The following is a 19,417-nucleotide window of genomic DNA, read 5'->3' as shown; positions in this document are numbered from 1 at the left end:
TAAATGTTTTCAGTTAATGAATTGGTTTTCTTTTATTTTGTACCTACAAACATTAGTTTCTCTCGAAAGTTAATGATGATAATAGATTTATTAGATCCCTAATATAGGGACTATTTTACAAGAAAATAGATTTCCTTCGGTAACTGACTCAACCGCCACAAGCACGCGTCATATTTTATTGATTCGCTGAAAATAAAAGGAAGGATATACAAATCCTTTGCGTTATTTTGGTAGAACAAAAATTAAAAAGTATGACTGTCACTGTCAACTTTTCAAAATGGCCGCCCCTTTGTTGTCAATTTTTGTTTGTTGCTGCTTCCATTTAATATTCTTCCGATTTACACCAATTTTACTCTGATATTACTAACAAACAACACCAATAAAACTTTAGCAACAATTCCGTCTATGTATACCAGTTGGATAAGTCAACACAAGTGAGAAAACCGCGAAAATGCTAGCGGTACTGCTTCTGAACAGGATGAGTATGAAACGGCGAACAGCTCGCAAACAAAGGCTAGCAAAACCTGCAAAAGTAGACGTGGTAGTGCCTGAAGTCTTTGTCTGCAGGACCTGCTTAAGCCCTGACAATTTGGAGAGCATATTTGTTAATAAAGACAGCGAAAAGAAAAGGTCGCACAATCTGAAGCTGGTCACCGGTTTAGAGGTAAATAATGCTTATTTGTTGTTTATTTGTGGGTTTGATAATCTTAATTAATATTTAAATCTTATCAGAAGTCACTAAATACACCAAATAGTCGGCACTAGACGTATAAAGTAGATTAAATTAAGATTCCATACTGAGTGTTGTATTCTAATTAATTTACCTTTTGCTTAGTTTATACTGTCTTTAGGATGTGAAATGATGTCCGAAAACCCTTTTCACTACACTTTTATTTGTTGTTTCATTCTTATCCACAAGTAATAAACATAAAACATACTACCAAATAAATATTTTTTCTTTCTTTCTTTCAAAACTTATTCCAGATCAAAATGAATGATGGTCTCTCCCAAAAAATATGCAGCAAATGCATAGAATCCATGAACACAGCTCTACAGTTTAGAAGAACAAGCAGAAAGGCGGAAAAATCCTTACTCAACAGCGTAACCGGTAAAAAGAGCAAGAAAAAATACAAACTGCGCAAAAAAGTGGTGAAAACAAAACTTAAAGAGGCAAAACAGGAGAAATTAGATAGTGATTTAGACGTAGGCAATGACTTCCAGAACGATGACTATGGGATGGGTGGCGATGATAGTTTTCAGGATTATAACTATCAGAATAATGAGTATCATGATGATGATGACAATTTTGTACCTGTTAAAGAAGAGGTGACAGAAACTAAGGCTGATACAGTGAGTAAAATTCATTTATTATATTAAAATTGTGTAATATGGCCAGCAGAAATTAAATTGTTTGGTAGAAAACAAAGCATTGCCTTCATAACGTATTTGTTATCCAATTCAGTCAATCAGTTTCTTAGGCTGGTTGCGTCCAGTAGTGTATCCCTTTAGTTGGGTTCACCAATAATCGGGCGACTGATACGGCACGCGCACCAACAACCGCCAAACTGCTTGAGAACCTACTGTACTCTGGTGAAGCTGGAAAAACTTTGTTAAAAGTCCAATTGTATTTTTACTGTTACCTATTTGACAGTCTGAGAGTTTGAGTTATGTTGTATATAATATCTAGATTTTCCTTCATTCTTTTTCATCAACATCATAACTGAAATGATCAGCTATAAGATGTCCACTGCTGAACATTTTGGAATCTTTTTGGATAGATCTCCCCCAATGATTTGTAATTTTTTTTGCTGACTTTTTGCTTTTTATTGACCGGTAATTTTTTTTGCTCATCAGAAACCAGAAAAGAAGAAGAGGCCAGCGATACCGAACGCACCATCGTACAAGTGTGGGACATGCAACAAGGAGTTCCGGATGAAGGCCACGTACCAGTCGCATATGCGGTTCCACACCAACTACTGTGTTTGCGAGGTGAGTTGAAGTAAAATTAGTAATAGTTTGTAAGAGGCTGCCTGTATAAAGTCTACCGTCTAGTTCTTAGGTAAACATTTTTACTTTTCTAGACAGTACGTAAAGATATTATTTTATTACTAGCTTTTGCCCATGGCTTCACCCACGTGAAAGAAGAACGGTCACGCCCCATACAAAAAAAACCCAGACCCGACAGAAACTAGACATACCTCAGTTTTTTTGTCATGTCCTATTTAGTTAAATTATATATTTTTTATATTCGAAATCTATGTATAACACCAAAATATTACCCTTTGTTTTTGTTCAAGCGTTATTCCAAAACTAATACAAAATGCCTATTTATCACCAAAATTGTTAAATGTATGTACCTAAATGTCTATTACAGCTGCTATGGAATGTATCTAGGTGACCTGGAGATACAGCCGGATTATACAGGGTGGTTATACATATGGAACGATAAGTGATCTCACTCGATTATTTCTTAACTATACAAGATATCGAATAACTAGTTACTGATTCTGAAAGTGCTTCACGAGCTCTTTCAAATGGTACCAATAATAGGTTACAGATTATGGAAGCAGGTAACATTGAATTTTTGGATTTTGTAATTTCTCGTTTCCACCCTGTATACCTAATCCGGCTGTATCTCCAGGTCACCTAGATACATTCCATAGCAGCTTTGTTTCAAGTTTTCTGGGATTTTATTATATATTTTTGGTGCCATACAGATAATACTTTTATTTAATAATGTGGTTTTGGCCAAATGTAAGCAAAGACGGTCCCCACCGCGGCGCTACTCCAAGACAAGAGATAGTGCACCTTATAACCGAGGAAAAGGGCCCTTATTAGCTTGACGCAACCCTGGATACAACACTGTAAATCCGCATCCACAAGTTCGCAAAGCTAATACAACTAAGGCAAACAATAGTGCACCTTATGTCCAAGGTATAGGGTCCATATCAGCTTAGCGCTACAATGATCATGACACCAATAACTGAGAAAACAAGCGCGTGCGTCACGCACGTGTCTTTTGCGTGTACAGCGCTGCTACTAGAGAGGCGCTTACGGTGAGTCATAGAGACTATAAATTGCTTGACCCACCCCAAAGCAAGCAATAATGCACCTCACGTCCGAGGCATAGGGCACAGCGCTGCCACTAAAGAGGCTTTCACGGTGGCTCAGTTCACTTGACAGTCTTGCTAAGCAGTTCGGCATTTCACAGTCTTGCTCAGCAGTTCGGCACTTGACAGTCTTGCTCAGTCGCTTGACAGTCTCAAGCCAGCTTTTTATTATTATTTTTGACGTTCATAAGAGCCAAAATACTGGTTAAAATTGATTAATTGTAAACCTGTAAATACAGATTTTCTTAAAATCTACAATAGGCACCAGCTCTCACAATGCTAAACACAAAAACACACACACACACCACACACACACACACTACACACTTACACTACACAGACAGAAAAAGTGTTTTTTTTTTGTGTTTAAATGTTATTTATTTAAAGTTCTGATCTGTTGTGAGAGAAATAAATAAATAAATTTTTATTTTTGATTTCATTTGAAAGATCCACGAGCGGCGCCACACGGGCGAGCGGCCGTACGTATGTGATCACTGCGGCGCCACCTTCCACCGCCGGTCTAATCTGGTACAACACATCGCCATACACTTGCCGGAGAAGAACTTTCAGGTATGCTATAGTTGTATTGGTGATTAGGTTCAACACGAACACTATCATCCGTGATCCGGGCCTCTTCAAGGCGAGAGTGAATAGGCAGTTACTGGGCATCTCACTAAACCGTTTCAGCTCGGAATGACAACTTCTCAAAATGACAACCGAGGCGCAAAATGTCCACTTCTCGAAATGATAACTTCTTAAAATGTCAACTTCGCTAAAAGACAACTACTCATGTCTATTTCTCACAATGACAAATTCGCATTTGGTCAACTTCGCATAATGACAACTCTAGAAGAACTAGAACTCTAGAAATAATGAAAATAAAATATCAACAAGTAGTAGACCAAATGCGAATGAGAAATAGACATTATGAGAAATTGTCTTTTAGCGAAGTTGTCATTTTGAGAAGTGGACATTTTGCGCCCCGGTTGTCATTTTGAGAAGTTGTCATTCCGAGCTGAAACGCCCACTAAACATCAGGTGCGATTGCAGTCAAATACCTGCTTTGTCTTGCATTAAAAAAAGCTTTATAGTCCATGCCAAATGCCAACAGAAACTGACAATTTATCTCAACTAAAATAAAATGCTTGCGTGCAGTGTGTTCTAATACACAACCACACAAAATTTTGTGGTTTAATCAATGCGCAGCGCTGACAAATACTGATCAGTGCTAATACGACATATTGATATTACTACCACTAGGTATCTGTAACCACTGCTTACGTCTAGTGTGATCTATTATAGAGAAAATCACAAAATTTTGTAATTTAGCAGCGCTGACAAACGCTGATCTGCGCTGGACAGCACTAAATTCGTCGATTAGCCAACTAAAGCACTGTTTTCAGACACAAGTCACAAAATTTTGTCATTTAGCAGCGCTGACAAACACTAATCAGCGCTTCATTCATAACTAAAGCGCTGTTTTCAGTGCGACCTCTGCCCGAAACGACTCAAGTCGCGCAAGTTCCTTCAAATACACAAACACAACGCGCACACGGGCCGCCGCTACGGCTACTTGTGTGCGGTGTGCGAGCGACGCTTCGAGAAGCCGAACAAAGTTCGCGCGCATTCGCGGCGCGTGCACGGGCTGCCTGACGATCAGCAGGGGCCGGTTGTTAGGGTGCAGCTTTAGGGAATTATTTATGTATTTATAAAAAAATGATTATTTATTTAATCTTTAATGCCATATAAATTGGTATCAAAAGTTTCAGTTATAGGCAGTTGCTTACATTGTGCACGTTATTTTTAGCACGTAGTGTCACGAAAGACGTGCTGATTCAGAATAAATGATATTAGGCCTTCAGTTCAGGCGATATTGTAACTGGTCATTATTATACAATTNCGTCCAATGACCCCAAGCTACCCATCCCTATCGCTCGCGCGTAATTATATTGCTGTCGCGACTGTGCGACGGGCGCCCGCAGTGAGTGTGCGAGCCCGACAGCAACATAATTACGCGCGAGCGATAGGGATGGGTAGCTTGGGGTCATTGGACGGGATTCTACGTGCTCACGGACCAGGCTTTAGCCTATATGTTAATCTGGGTTACAAACAATAATACTGTAAAGTTTCAACAAAATCCGTTCAGTAGTTTTGGCGTGAAAGAGTAACAAACATCCAGGCATCCAAACTTTCCCATTTATAATATTAGTAGGAAGATCTTCGTCTGCTGTCTCTGTCTTTATGCTTACACTTTTTTTCTAAAGATTATTATATTATTATGCACAAATTACACAAATTATTAATACTCCCGTTAGCCCCACAATAATTGTGGGCTCACCACAAAAGTCTCGAGGCGGGATTCGAACCCGCGTTCCTCGGATCTCGAGTCGGCTAGTCCGACCCCTTTCTCCGTTCGGCTATCGTTGCCAAAAGTCAAGCTCTTATGTAAGCGAGATGCCAGCAGAAAGTACGTAAACAGCATTGGGTCCACCAGCCACCACTTGAACCCAACAGTGTTGGGCTATAGTCGTTTTGTTTGTGTACTTTTCAGGTAAATCGGCCGACAATAGTGACTAAGTTTCTTGCGCTGCTTCTTCTCAGCACTGGCCCACTGTTGTTCCAAAGCAGTGGTAGGGTACTATACTGGGAAGTGTAGAAGAGCTTTTTAACCGTGTGCGCCACATGGAGGGTTTTTATAAGTTTACTTGCAAGCAATTTGAAATCAAGGAGCTTATTTCTCTTGCAGGCGTGCGGCAAGCGCTGTCGGAATAACAACCAACTGCAGGAACATAAGCGCGCGCGCCACGGGTTAGGGCGCATCCACAAGTGTGCGTATTGCGAGTACAGCGCTGCTACTAAGGAGGCTCTTACGGTGAGTGCACCTTAACGTTTACTACGCTAAAGATAAAGATATTTNTTCATCTCTAGTTGTATTCTAATTAATTTACCTTTTGCTTAGTTTATACTGTCTTTAGGATGGGAAATGATGTCCGAAAACCCTTATCATGACTCTTTTAATTGTTGTTTCATTCTTATCCACAAGTAATAAACATAACCTTGTTTCTATACACAATAAAGTACTTACTTACTTACTTAAAACTTATTCCAGATCAAAATGAATGATGGTCTCTCCCAAAAAATATGCAGCAAATGCATAGAATCCATGAACACAGCTCTACAGTTTAGAAGAACAAGCAGAAAGGCAGAAAAATCCTTACTCAACAGCGTAACCGGTAAAAAGAGCAAGAAAAAATACAAACTGCGCAAAAAAGTGGTGAAAACAAAATTCAAGGAAGCAAAAAAGGAGAAATTAGATAGTGATTTAGACGTAGGCAATAACTTCCAGAACGATGACTGTGGGATGGGTGGCGATGATAGTTTTCAGGATTATAGCTATCAGAATAATGAGTATCACAATGATGATGACAATTTTGTACCTGTTAAAGAAGAGGTGACAGAAACTAAGGTTGAAACAGTGAGTAAAATTCATTTATTATATTAAAATCCTACTAATATTGTAAAGGTGAAAGTTTGTGTGGATGTTTGTTACTCTTTCACGCAAAAACTACTGAATGGATTTGATTGAAACTTTACAGTATTATTATTTGTAACCCAAGTTAACATATAGGCTATAATTTATGCGAATCTGTGGCACTAAATTTCACGCGGGTGAAGCCGCGCCGGCAAAAGCTAGTTGTGTAATATGGCCATTAGCAAACAAACCATAGACTGCATCTCATTTAACGTCAGGTGTAATTGCAGGCAGAGTCGACTCTTGATCTAAATATTTGGGTTCGATTCCCACCTCAGGCAGTTTGATTTTTTCAAGTTATTTTAAAAATATTGAGAGAGTTTTGTTGCATAATTTTGTTGTTCAGTAGAAAAATCTTGATATAATTGAAGACCTAGGGCATTGGTTCCCAAACTTATTTGAGACGCGCCACGCGACAAGAAAAAAAATTCCGCGCCCCCCTCCTCCAGTCAAGATTATTAATTGGTCGTATCAAGCAGTCTGGAATGCATTCTCTCAGCGATCGCAGGTTTTTATACTTGTACACAGATGGCCCACGACCCCCACTTTGGGAACCAATGCGTTTCAACCAAGGCGTTTCTTCTCAGCACTTGCCATATTATGTTTGTCTCGAAGCGCTGGTAGGGCCCAAAAGATAAGGAGACATGTAAAGTGCCCCATAAGGGCTACCTTTTCTTTTTTTATTATTTTCTATTGACGTTCATAAGTGCCACTTGTGGTCTAAACTAGAGATGAAACGGATAGTTGTTTGGCCGGATACCGGATACCGGATATCCGGCGAGCTGCTAGGCCGGATAGCCGGATATCCGGCGGCCGGATAGTTGTCCCATTGTCATGTTGCATGTCGTAACGAGTTTAGCGCCGCACAGGTGCTTCTAACGCGATCAGTGGGTCTAGTAGACAAGACAAGTCACACTTTTCGAAAATCGAATTCGTTCGAATAGAATGTCAGATTTTGCCACTAGTCTAAGGGGCAGATCAATTCGGGCGATTTCGGTTGCCATCGTGAGTATGTGATTGAATAGCGAAAATTCAATTAGTTTACTTGCTGCGTAATCTGACTGAACTGCATTATACAGGGTGACTTTGAAATCGTTGGCATTCTTTTTAAAATAAGACTTTACTCATGATTCCCCAAATATGAGTCATATCAAATGAACTAAATCAATATTTGAAATCTTGTACAGACAGCTCATCAATCTTCATACTGTATTACTGTGGCATCTTATTTCAATGTATTAAGTGCTACAGAAATGAGGAGATCCGTAAACGAACCAAAGTCGTCGACATAGCCCGACGGATTAGCAAGCTGAAGTGGCAATGGGCAGGGCACATAGTACGCAGAACTGACGGCCGATGGGGCAGAAAGGTTCTGGAATGGAGGCCGCGTACCGGAAAACGCAGCGTGGGACGTCCACCTACAAGGTGGACCGACGACATCGTAAAGGTAGCAGGGAAGCGCTGGACGCAGGCCGCTACCAATCGATCATCATGGAAAGCATTGGGGGAGGCCTATGTTCAGCAGTGGACGTCCTATGGCTGAAATGATGAAGTGTTATTTTGCAACCAAATGTATAGGATGATGTGCTGTTGACTGGACAATAGTTTTAAACTCTTTTTAAGAGCACACTAATACAAATACATAGTTAAAATAATGACAAAAAATCTCATTGGATTTGTCTCATATTTGGGGAATGCACTATGGTATCATGAGTCTTTATTAAAAGGATGCCAACAATTTCAAAGTCACCCTGTATGTGATCAGACCATCAGTGAAAAAGCCTATTTTATTTGGCAATATTTCGACAATAAAATATATTTACTATTTATGTATTCGTCATTAGAGTGAATAGCCCAGAAAGGAAATTTTGAAAGGCCTTAATATGGCTTTTTTGTAACTTTTTGGACTTTAGATAAAAACCGTCATTATTATAAGCCATTTAATTGATATTTAACTCAAAGATTAATGTGTTTCATTTTATTATAGGAAATTTTCGTAGTTTTTTAATATCCGGTATCCGGCCGGATAGTGAGCTACTATCCGGTATCCGGCCGGATAGTAAATTTAGGCCGGATATCCGGCCTACCGGATAGTTGCCGGATATCCGTTTCATCTCTAGTCTAAACTGAATAAATATTTTTTGATTTTGATTTTGAATGCCCTAGGGCAGCGGTTCCAAAACTTATTTTGTCTACTGCCCACTTTGAGAATAAATTCTTTTTAGCGCCCCCATTTGTAGTCGAGAGTCGAGTGCTCAGTCGGTGTCTAAGAGACCTCCTAGTAAATGACGCCTCCCAAGCCTCTACACATCGTCCCGATTTTTTTTCTGGGTCTCTTACCGCCTCCCTTTAAGCCTGCAGCGCCCACAAGGGGGCGTTATCGCCCACTTTGGGAACGAATGCCCAAGGGATTCCAAACTGGATCAAGATACTCTTGACTCCATTAACACATTCTATTTTTTCCTTATCAGAAACCAACAGAAAAGAAGAAGCGGCCAGCGATACCGAACGCACCATCGTACAAGTGCAGTACATGCAACAAGGAGTTCCGGATGAAGGCCACGTACCAGTCGCACATGCGGTTCCACACTAACTACTGTGTTTGCGAAGTGAGTGTGTTGAATTAAAATTAGTTATAGTTTGTAAGAGGCTGCCTGTAAAAAGTCTACCATCTATAGTTTGGTCTGTGAGCATGTAGAATTTTATCGCTTGCGCGTAATTATGTTGCTGTCGCGCTCGCACACTCACTGCGGGTGCCCGTCGCACAGTCGCGACAGCAAGCGATAAGGATAGGTAGCTTTGGGTCATTGGACGAAATTCTACGTGCTCGGTGACCGGGCTTTAAGCTTATGGCCTTAAGTGGTGGAGGTGGACTACAGTACAATCAAATGAAAAGAAAAGGCATTCCCAGTCTCTCCCAAAGATTTGTAGACTGAGTCAAGAAGAGGGTTTGTTGGAAAGTTCAGCAATTGATTGGCTCTCAAATAAAACTCAGGACATGTAGCTCCATCCAAACAAGTGGCTTATTGTTTTCGAACTGATTGCCATAGTGCAGAAAAAACTAAGCATGTAACAAATATTCGTATTAGCAAGAATGAAAACACACTCGACTCTTATTTTTTTTTTTATTTGTGTATATGAAAAATTTAAGTTCGTGTCAGCCAAATAACGTCCACTTCTGGACAAAGGCCTCCCCCAGGGATTTCAATAACAACCGGTCCTATGCTCTATGGGCCTTGTTCTGTACATTCCTAGTAAGGTAACAACTACATTTTGAACTTTATTACGGTGTACTTATGTCCAAAATCTCTTGCAGGCGTGCGGCAAGCGCTGTCGGAATAACAACCAACTGCAGGAACATAAGCGCGCGCGCCACGGGTTAGGGCGCATCCACAAGTGTGCTTATTGCGAGTACAGCGCTGCTACTAAGGAGGCTCTTACGGTGAGTGCACCTTAACGTTTACTACGCTACTCCAAGACAAGCGATAGTGCACCTTATAACCGAGGAATAGGGCCCTTTTTAGCTTGACGCAACCCTGGATACAACACTGTAAATCCGCATCCACAAGTTCGCGAAGCTAATACAACTAAGGTAAACAATAGTGCACCTTATGTCCGAGGAATAGGGTCCATATTAGCTTGGCGCTAGAATGATCATGATTGCTTGACCCACCCCAAGGTAAGCAATATTGCACCTTATGTCCAAGAAATAAGGTCCTTATTCGCTTGACAACCAACTGCAAGAACATAAGCGCGCACGACACGGGTTAGGGCGCATCCACAAGTGTGCGTACTGTGAATACAGCGCTGCTACTAAAGAGGCTCTTACGGTGAGTGCACCTTAATATTTACTACGCTACTCCAAGACAAGCGATAGTGCACCTTATAACCGAGGAATAGGGCCCTTATTAGCTTGACGCAACTCTGGAAACACTAAATCCGCATCCACAAGTTCGCGAAGCTACTCCAACCAAGGCAAACAATAGTGCACCTTATGTCCAAGGAATAGGGTCCATATTAGCTTAGCGCTACAATGATCATGACACCAATAACTGTAAAAGCACAAGGACGCGTGCCACGGGTTAGGGCGCATCCACAAGTGTGCGTATTGCGAGTACAGCGCTGCTACTAAAGAGGCTCTTACAGTAAGTGCACCTTAACGTTTACTACGCTACTCCAAGACAAGCGATAGTGCACCTTATAACCGAGGAATAGGGCCCTTATTAGCTTGACGCAACTTTGGATACAACACTAAATCCGCATCCACAAGTTCGCGAAGCTACTGCAACCAAGGCAAACAATAGTGCACCTTATGTCCGAGGAATAGGGTCCATATTAGCTTAGCGCTAGTATGATCATGATTGCTTGACCCACCCCAAGGTAAGCAATAATGCACCTCACGCTTGAGGCATAGGGTCCTTATTAGCTTAACACAATAATCAATCTCAAAGAGTTAGTAGAGAATTGCTAGATTACTCCATGGTAAGCAATATTGCACCTTATGTCCAAGGAATAAGGTCCTTATTCGCTTGACAACCAACTACAAGAACATAAGCGCGCGCGTCACGGGTTAGGGCGCATCCACAAGTGTGCGTACTGCGAGTACAGCGCTGCTACTAAAGAGGCTCTTACGGTGAGTGCACCTTATTGTGTAAGGCATAGAGTCCTTATTAGCTTAATGGTGTTACATGGCAAGCGATAGTGCACCTTATGTCCAAGCAATAAAGTCGATATTATTTTGACACTACAATCAAGTGCAAGAACATAAGCGCGCACGTCACGGGTTAGGGCGCATCCACAAGTGTGCGTACTGTGAATACAGCGCTGCTACTAAAGAGGCGCTTACGGTGAGTGCACCTTATTGTGTAAGGAATAGAGTCCTTATTAGCTTGACACAACAATCAATGCGTATTGCGAGTGCAGCTCTGCTACTAATGAGGCTCTCACGGTGAGTCATAAGAACTATAACCCTTATTGTGTAAGGCATAGGGTCCATATTCGCTTCACATTACTCAAATAGATAGCGCCGTGCGATAGTGCACCTTATGCTGAAAGAATAGGGTCCTTATTCCCTTGACACAGCAATTAATCGCAAGAATTGAATTTTTACTCCGTACGTAGCAAGTAATATAGCAGGAAGGCACTGGAAGCAGGCCGCTACCAACCTGTCATTGGGGTAGGCCTATGTTCAGCAATGGACGTCCTGTGGCTGAAATGATGATAATGAAACAATATCTCACTTTATGTCCAAGGAATAAGGTCCTTATTCGCTTGACAACCAACTGCAAGAACATAAGCGCGCGCGTCACGGGTTAGGGCGCATCCACAAGTGTGCGTATTGCGAGTACAGCGCTGCTACTAAAGAGGCGCTCACGGTGAGTGCACCTTATTGTGTAAGGAATAGTCTATCAGCTTAATGGTGTTACATGGCAAGCGATAGTGCACCTTATGTCCAAGCAATAAAGTCGATATTATTTTGACACTACAATCAAGTGCAAGAACATGAGGGTGTGCGTCACGGGTTAGGGCGCATCCACAAGTGTGCGTACTGTGAATACAGCGCTGCTACTAAAGAGGCGCTTACGGTAAGTTATAATCAGTTCAGAATTTGACAGTCTTGCTCAGCAGTTCGGCATTTGACAGTCTTGCTCAGTCGCTTGACAGCCTTGAGCAGAGCAAATAACAAGTAAATAATAAAAACACTGTACCCCTATTATTTTTCACAACAAAATAATGGTTTACCCAACTTTATGTGTATATTTAGCTGTGGAAACTTAATTGGTTTATGTGTTGTCTTACTGCACCTAAGTTAAATTATATTGTAACTGTATGTTTCCCAAAAATAAATAAATAAATGTATGTTTAATAGTCTGTCCTAATTTAATATTAATTCATTTCAAGCTTTGATAAAATCACAATCAAATTTGATAAAACCTTTTTTCATTCATGGTTTTGTTAGTTAACGAGACATGTAAAGTGCTACTTTTTATTTTTGTTATTTTTGACATATTTTGATTTTATAAATTTGATTTTATTTGAAAGATCCACGAGCGGCGCCACACGGGCGAGCGGCCGTACGTATGTGATCACTGCGGCGCCACCTTCCACCGCCGGTCTAATCTGGTACAACACATCGCCATACACTTGCCGGAGAAGAACTTTCAGGTATGCTATAGTTGTATTGGTGTTTAGGTTCAACACGAACACTATCATCCGTGATCCGGGCCTCTTCAAGGCGAGAGTGAATAGGCAGTTACTGGGCATCTCACTAAACCGTTTCAGCTCGGAATGACAACTTCTCAAAATGACAACCGGGGCGCAAAATGTCCACTTCTCGAAATGACAACTTCTTAAAATGTCAACTTCGCTAAAAGGCAACTACTCATGTCTATTTCTCACAATGACAAATTCGCATTTGGTCAACTTCGCATAATGACAACTCTAGAAGAACTAGAACTCTAGAAATAATGAAAATAAAATATCAACAAGTAGCTGACATTATCGCGACTGTGCGACGGGCGCCCGCAGTGAGTGTGCGAGCGCGACAGCAACATAATTACGCGCGAGCGATAAGGATGGGTAGCTAGGGGTCATTGGACAAAATTCTACGTGCTCACGGACCAGACTATAGACCAAATGCGAATTTGTCATTGTGAGAAATAGACATTATGAGAAGTGGACATTTTGCGCCCCGGTCGTCATTTTGAGAAGTTGTCATTCCGAGCTGAAACGCCACTAAACATCAGGTGCGATTGCAGTCAAATACATGCTTTGTCTTGCATTAAAAAAAGCTTTATAGTCCATGCCAAATGCCAACAGAAACTGACAATTTATCTCAACTAAAATAAAATGCTTGCGTGCAGTGTGTTCTAATACACAACCACACAACATTTTGTTGTTTAATCAGTGCGCAGCGCTGACAAATACTAATCAATGCTAATTCGATAGATTGATATTACTACCACTAGGTATCTGTAACTATTGCTTACGAGATCACACTAGAGTGATCTATTATAGAGAAAATCACAAAATTTTGTAATTTAGCAGCGCTGACAAACGCTGATCTGCGCTGGACAGCACTAAATTCGACACAATAGCCAACTATAACACTGTTTTCACTCACAAGACACAAAATTTTGACATATAGCAGCGCTGACAAATACTAATCAGCGCTAAATTCATAACTAAAGCGCTGTTTTCAGTGCGACCTCTGCCCGAAGCGTCTCAAATCGCGCAAGTTCCTTCAAATACACAAACACAACGCGCACACGGGCCGCCGCTACGGCTACTTATGTGCGGTGTGCGAGCGACGCTTCGAGAAGCCGAACAAAGTTCGCGCGCATTCGCGGCGTGTGCACGGACTGCCTGACGATCAGCAGGGGCCGGTTGTTAGGGTGCAGCTTTAGGGATTTATTTATTTATACACATTTTGTTTATTTATTTAATGCCTATGTGAGACGACAATCGAGTATGTACATGCTATGAAGCGACATGATTATTTCATTGCTAAACATTTTAGGGACGTCCACCTACAAGGTGGACCTATGAGATCATAAAGGTAGCAGGAAGGCGCTGGACGCAGGAAGCTACCAATCGACCAACATGGAAATCATTGGGGGAGGCCTATGTTCAGCAGTGGACGTCCTATGGCTGAAATGATGATGATGATGAAACATTTTAGGAAAACATACAATAACTACCTATTTTAATATAAAATAAATTAGAGCGGTAGAAGCGTATTTGTATGTTATAGATTTAGAATAATCGCCATTTTTAAGTGATTTATATCATACTTTTTGTAAATACAATTATTATTTGATCTCGATGCGACATTTATATTTTGACGTATTATTATAATTAAATAAAAAGATATTCTCCAATTAAATATAAGATATACATCCAGCCTTACAGTATAGTATTTTAGGATTAGTATTATGTATAATAAAGGGTGGGGTACATACAACCGGCCCCTGGATATGAAGAAAAATTACAAGGTAAGGTAACGGCACTAGTTATCGGCTTTTATTTAGTTAATTTGGGCAGAACACTAGTGGTTGGACGACGGACGATGTTGTTAAGCTGAAAAACTAGAATTGTTGAGCTTTTTAATATTAAAATTGTTACTTTGTAACTTGAATATTTGTTGATAAAAGTCCGATATCTAACACTAGTGTCCTTACCTTATTTTTGTTACGTAGCATAAAATGGTATTTTTTATTAACGTGAATTTTTATTGAAATAAAATCGTGGTTCTTTTTATACTGCGACTTTTTGCAGCTTTTCATACATGATTCAGTCTCAAATAGCACTAATAGTTCCAATCATCATCATCATCAACAGCCCTTTACAGTCCACTGCTGGACTATGAGCCTCCTCCACTATGGTGGAGGGATTTGCCATAATCTCCACGCTTGGCAGGCGGGTTGGAAATCGCAGTTTAAAAGATTGATGTTTATTTTATTTTATTTTATTTTTCTTTATTATGTTTTTCAGAGAGCGCTGCTGCCCATTCTCTGTTTGTTGTGTAGTCCCTAAGTCGCCTCTTACGACACCCGCGGGAAGAGTAGGGGTTGGTGACAAATGTATTCTACTCTGCCGTCACCACACGGCGAAATAATAGTTAAAATAGTTCCAAAATGTATAAAAAATGCGTGTACCTACCTAGTATTACATTCACTCATTTAGGTACCATAATGCATAAGCAGCTATACAATCGCACTATCAACAAGCGATTGTATTGTATCAATTTGTATCGCTGCAAAAAGTCAAAAGTATAAAAGTGTTTAGGTTTACTTTGCCACTGAGGAATGAGATCTTATTTATTTTTTTAGCTATAAAACTCATTTGAAATCACAAAAACAGCAGTTTAAATCCCACTTTTTATACCACAGTGCAGCATGTGCGACAAGCGCGAAAAGTCCAAGAAGCTCCTCCAAGTCCACCAATACAAGGTGCATCGTCAGAAACCGTACAAATACGTGTGCCCTGTCTGCCGGGACGTGTTCTCGAGGCCAGGGAACGTGAGACAGCATCTTACGAGAAGCCATGGGGTGTTGAGGATCGACCAGGGGAAAATTGAGAGATTAGAGGTACGTTTAGACTGTGTTTACTTAGCGCAGATCATTAAGACAGTCATGCTCAGAATTTGACAGTCGGAAACAGTTCTTAGGCAGCATCTGGCGAGGAAGCCAAGGCGTGCTGAGGATCAACCAGGGGAAAATTGAGAGATTAGAGGTACGTTTGGATTGTTTACTTACCGCAGCTCATTAAGACAACCATGCTCAGAATTTGACAGTCGAAAACAGTTCGTAGACAGCATCTGGCGAGGAAGCCAAGGGGTGCTGAGGATCGACCAGACAGGGGAGAATTGACAGATTAGAGGTACGTTAGGATTGTGTTTTATTAGCACTGAACGTCAAGACAGCCTTGTTCAGCGTTTGACAGTCATGAACAGTACTGCCGTAAAGTTATTGGAGCAGGGAGTGTGAGACAGCATCTAATAAGGAGCCATGGGGTGTTAAGGACCGACCAGGGGAGAATTGAGAGATTAGAGGTACGTTTGGAATGTGTTTACTTAGCGCTGATCATTAAGACAGCCATGCTTAGTATTTGAANCAAACCCAAACTTGATGCGATTGTGTCGTTTTATTGCGAATTACCTTCCAGCTCCATCATTAGACCCCGATTACTATATAGAATTAAAATACTCATCAATACAAAACGAACGAGCCCAAACTCGATGCATTTAAGTCGTTTTATTATAGAGTTCCTATGGCCACCTTCCAGCTCCATCATCAGATCAGCTCCATGTCATCATAATATTGCATGGTCATCCAAATCACATGTGTTTGCGAAATTTCAGCTTAATCGGTTGCCTGGAAGTGGGTCTTAATTCAGTTTGCAAGATTCCACCCATACAAATATGAGCCAGTCGTTGTAATATGACGTCACGCGCATAAAATGGCGGGCCGGCCGCCGCCCGCACTTTTAAAATTCAATATCTTGGAAACTAATTGACGTATCGAAATAATTCTTTCACGTGTATTTTTTATTTTTAACAGAGAATAAAGAAAGCTAAAAAACAAAATTAGTGAACATTCTTCATTGCAGTTCGTGATTCCGAAATTATCTCAAAATATGTGAGATGAGAACCGAGTTACTTGCTGAATATGAAGCGACAAGCGACTACCTATTTTAATATAAAGTACGTTGGAGCGATAGAAGCGTAGGTATTTGTATGTTATAGATTTAGAATAAGCGCCATGTTTTAAGTGATTTATACAAATTAATTAAAATAAGTTATAAAATAAAAATTATAAAAACTTTTTGTAAATACGTTTTTTTATTATTTGATCTCCATGCGACTTTTATATTTGTCGTATTATAATAAATATATTCTCCTATTTAATATTAGATTAGAATATAAATCCAGCCTTACAGTATAGTATTGTAGGATTAGTGTTATGTATATCAAAGGGTGGGGTACATACAACCGGCCCCTGGATATGAAGAAAAATAACAAGGTAAGGTAACGGCACTAGTTGACATTTATCGGCTTTTATTTAATTTAGTTTGGGTAGAACACTAGTGGTTGGACGACGGACGATGTTGTTAAGCTGAAAGACTAGAGTTGTTAAAACTAATTTGATGAACTTTTTCGTATTAAAATTGTTACTTTGTAACTTGAATATTTGTTGATAAAAGTCCGATATCAAACACTAGTGTCCTTACCTTATTTTTGTTATGTGGCATAAAATGAAATTTTTTATTAACATGATTTTTTGTTGAAATAAACGATTCAGTCTCAAATAGCACTAATACAGTTCCAAATTGTATAAAAAATGTGTGTACCTAGTGTTAAATTCACTCATTTAGGTACCATAAGCAGCTATACAATCGCACTATCAACAAGCGATTGTATTGTATCAATTTGTATCGCTGCAAAAAGTCACAAGTATAAAAGTGTTTAGGTTTACTTTGCCACTGAGGAATGAGATCTTATTTATTTTTTTAGCTATAAAACTCATTTGAAATCACAAAAACAGCAGTTTAAATCCCACTTTTTATACCACAGTGCAGCATGTGCGACAAGCGCGAAAAGTCCAAGAAGCTCCTCCAAGTCCACCAATACAAGGTGCACCGTCTGAAACCGTACAAATACGTGTGCCCTGTCTGCCGGGACGTGTTCTCGAGGCCAGGGAACGTGAGACAGCATCTGACAAGGAGTCACGGTGTGCTGAGGATCGACCAGGGGAAAATTGAGAGATTAGAGGTACGTTCGGACTGGTTTATTGACTTTTTACTGTGCTCAGCGCACTAAGACAGCCGTGCTCAGCGTTTGACAGTTGGAAACAGTTCGTAGGTAGCATCTTGCGAGAAGCCATGGGATGTTAAGGATCGACCAGGGGAAAATTGAGAGATTAGAGGTACGTTTGGATTGTTTACTTACCGCAGCTCATTAAGACAACCATGCTCAGAATTTGACAGTCGAAAACAGTTCGTAGACAGCATCTGGCGAGGAGCCATGGGGTGTTAGTTAAGGATCGACCAGGGGAAAATTGAGAGATTAGAAGTAAGTTTGGACTGGTTTATTGACTTTTTAACAGCGTACTAAGACAGCGTTTAACAGTCGCGGACAGTTGTCTGACAAAAGAAGCAGCACCTTATGAGAAACCATGGGGTGCTTAGGATCGACCAGTGGACGATTGAGAAGTTTGAGATAAGCTTGGATTATGTTTTTTACTAGTGTTGAACGTCGAGACAGCCGTGCTCAGTATTTGACAGTGGTGGTCTAGTTCTATGCCGGGATGTGTTCTCAAGACCAGGGAACGTGAGACAGCATCTGACAAGGAGCCATGGGTTGTTAAGGATCGACCAGGGGAAAATTGAGAGATTAGAGGTACGTTTGCTAGCATTTGTTTAGCATACTATGGTTCCGCTGGAGAGATAAAGATCGGACCGACGCGTTCTCCAATAACCTCTCGCGAATAACTGGTGAGAGGTAGCGCTGAACACCGGAGTGGAGATTCTTATTGTCGGGTGCCAAGACTCACTTTGGGTCGCTGCGACACCTTAATTAACGTATGAGTCTATGATAAGCATGGTCAGCATTTGAGTCATGAACAGTACTGCCGTAAAAAGTTATTGGAGCAGGGAGTGTGAGACATAATCTTACGAGGAGTCATGGCGTGCAGGATTGACCAGGGGAAAATTGAGATTAGAGGTACGTTTGGATTGTGTTTACTTAGCGCTGATCATTAAGACAGCCATGCTTAGTATTTGAACGTGTTTGATTGAACGAAGTCGTGAACAGTTGTTTCCGGGACGTATTTCTATCCTAGTCACAGTAGATCAGATTTCCGGTGTAAACATTAATCAGCTGTGATCAACTTGACAGTCGTGCTCAGAAAACAGTTGACATATTTTCGCTGTATATAGAGTTATGTATTGTATATTTTATTTAAAATTGTGTATATTTTCAGGTACAGTCATCCGTGCTTCCAGAAATAATAAATCATAAGTTAGATTATGTAACCACATGATATTAATTGTAGCATTTATTGGTTAGTATTTTTGCATTTAAAATATGAAACCATAATTTTTCAGTTGAAAAAATGTACTCTATAGGTCTAGCCATTGGTTCCCAAAGTGGGGGGCGCAAAGACCTTAATAGGGGGGCGCGGGCAATCTGTAAGAATACGACCGCTGAGAGAATGCATTCCAGACTGCTCGATACGACCAATAAATAATCTTGACTGGAGGAGGGGGAGCGGAA

At 40.5% G+C, this 19,417-nt stretch overlaps 1 protein-coding gene across 2 annotated transcripts; it reads left to right on the top strand.

Annotated features, from left to right (window-relative positions):
* The first annotated feature begins 287 nt into the window (after positions 1 to 287).
* LOC114364691 (zinc finger protein 782-like) lies at positions 288 to 19,417 on the top strand. 2 transcript variants are annotated; one of them, XM_028320933.1, is made up of 8 exons: positions 288 to 664; positions 985 to 1,350; positions 1,855 to 1,989; positions 5,857 to 5,918; positions 10,724 to 10,787; positions 12,685 to 12,807; positions 15,534 to 15,731; positions 19,125 to 19,417. In XM_028320933.1, the coding sequence occupies exons 1-8, from the start codon at positions 452 to 454 to the stop codon at positions 19,182 to 19,184; spliced, it is 1,221 nt and encodes a 406-aa protein (XP_028176734.1). In that variant the 5' UTR covers positions 288 to 451; the 3' UTR covers positions 19,185 to 19,417. The 2 variants fall into 2 exon arrangements, with proteins under 2 accessions (XP_028176734.1, XP_028176733.1); XM_028320932.1 differs by lacking the exon at positions 10,724 to 10,787 and having other exon boundaries at positions 5,857 to 5,982.

This window comes from Ostrinia furnacalis, unplaced genomic scaffold (assembly GCF_004193835.3).
Source record: "Ostrinia furnacalis isolate ACB-3 unplaced genomic scaffold, ASM419383v2 OfSCF7462, whole genome shotgun sequence".
Classification (NCBI taxonomy): Eukaryota; Metazoa; Arthropoda; class Insecta; order Lepidoptera; family Crambidae; genus Ostrinia; species Ostrinia furnacalis.
The sequence above is the reverse complement of the archived record's forward strand: the minus strand, read 5'-3'. Positions and strand labels throughout refer to the sequence as shown.

Excerpts from the sequence above, each read along its gene's own strand:
- LOC114364691 (XM_028320933.1), top strand. The coding sequence starts at position 452 with ATGCTAGCGGTACTGCTTCTGAACAGGATGAGTATGAAACGGCGAACA. Across the intron at positions 10,788-12,684 it reads CTACTAAAGAGGCTCTTACA|ATCCACGAGCGGCGCCACAC; the intron begins GTAAGTGCACCT and ends TTTATTTGAAAG. Across the intron at positions 12,808-15,533 it reads TGCCGGAGAAGAACTTTCAG|TGCAGCATGTGCGACAAGCG; the intron begins GTATGCTATAGT and ends TTTATACCACAG.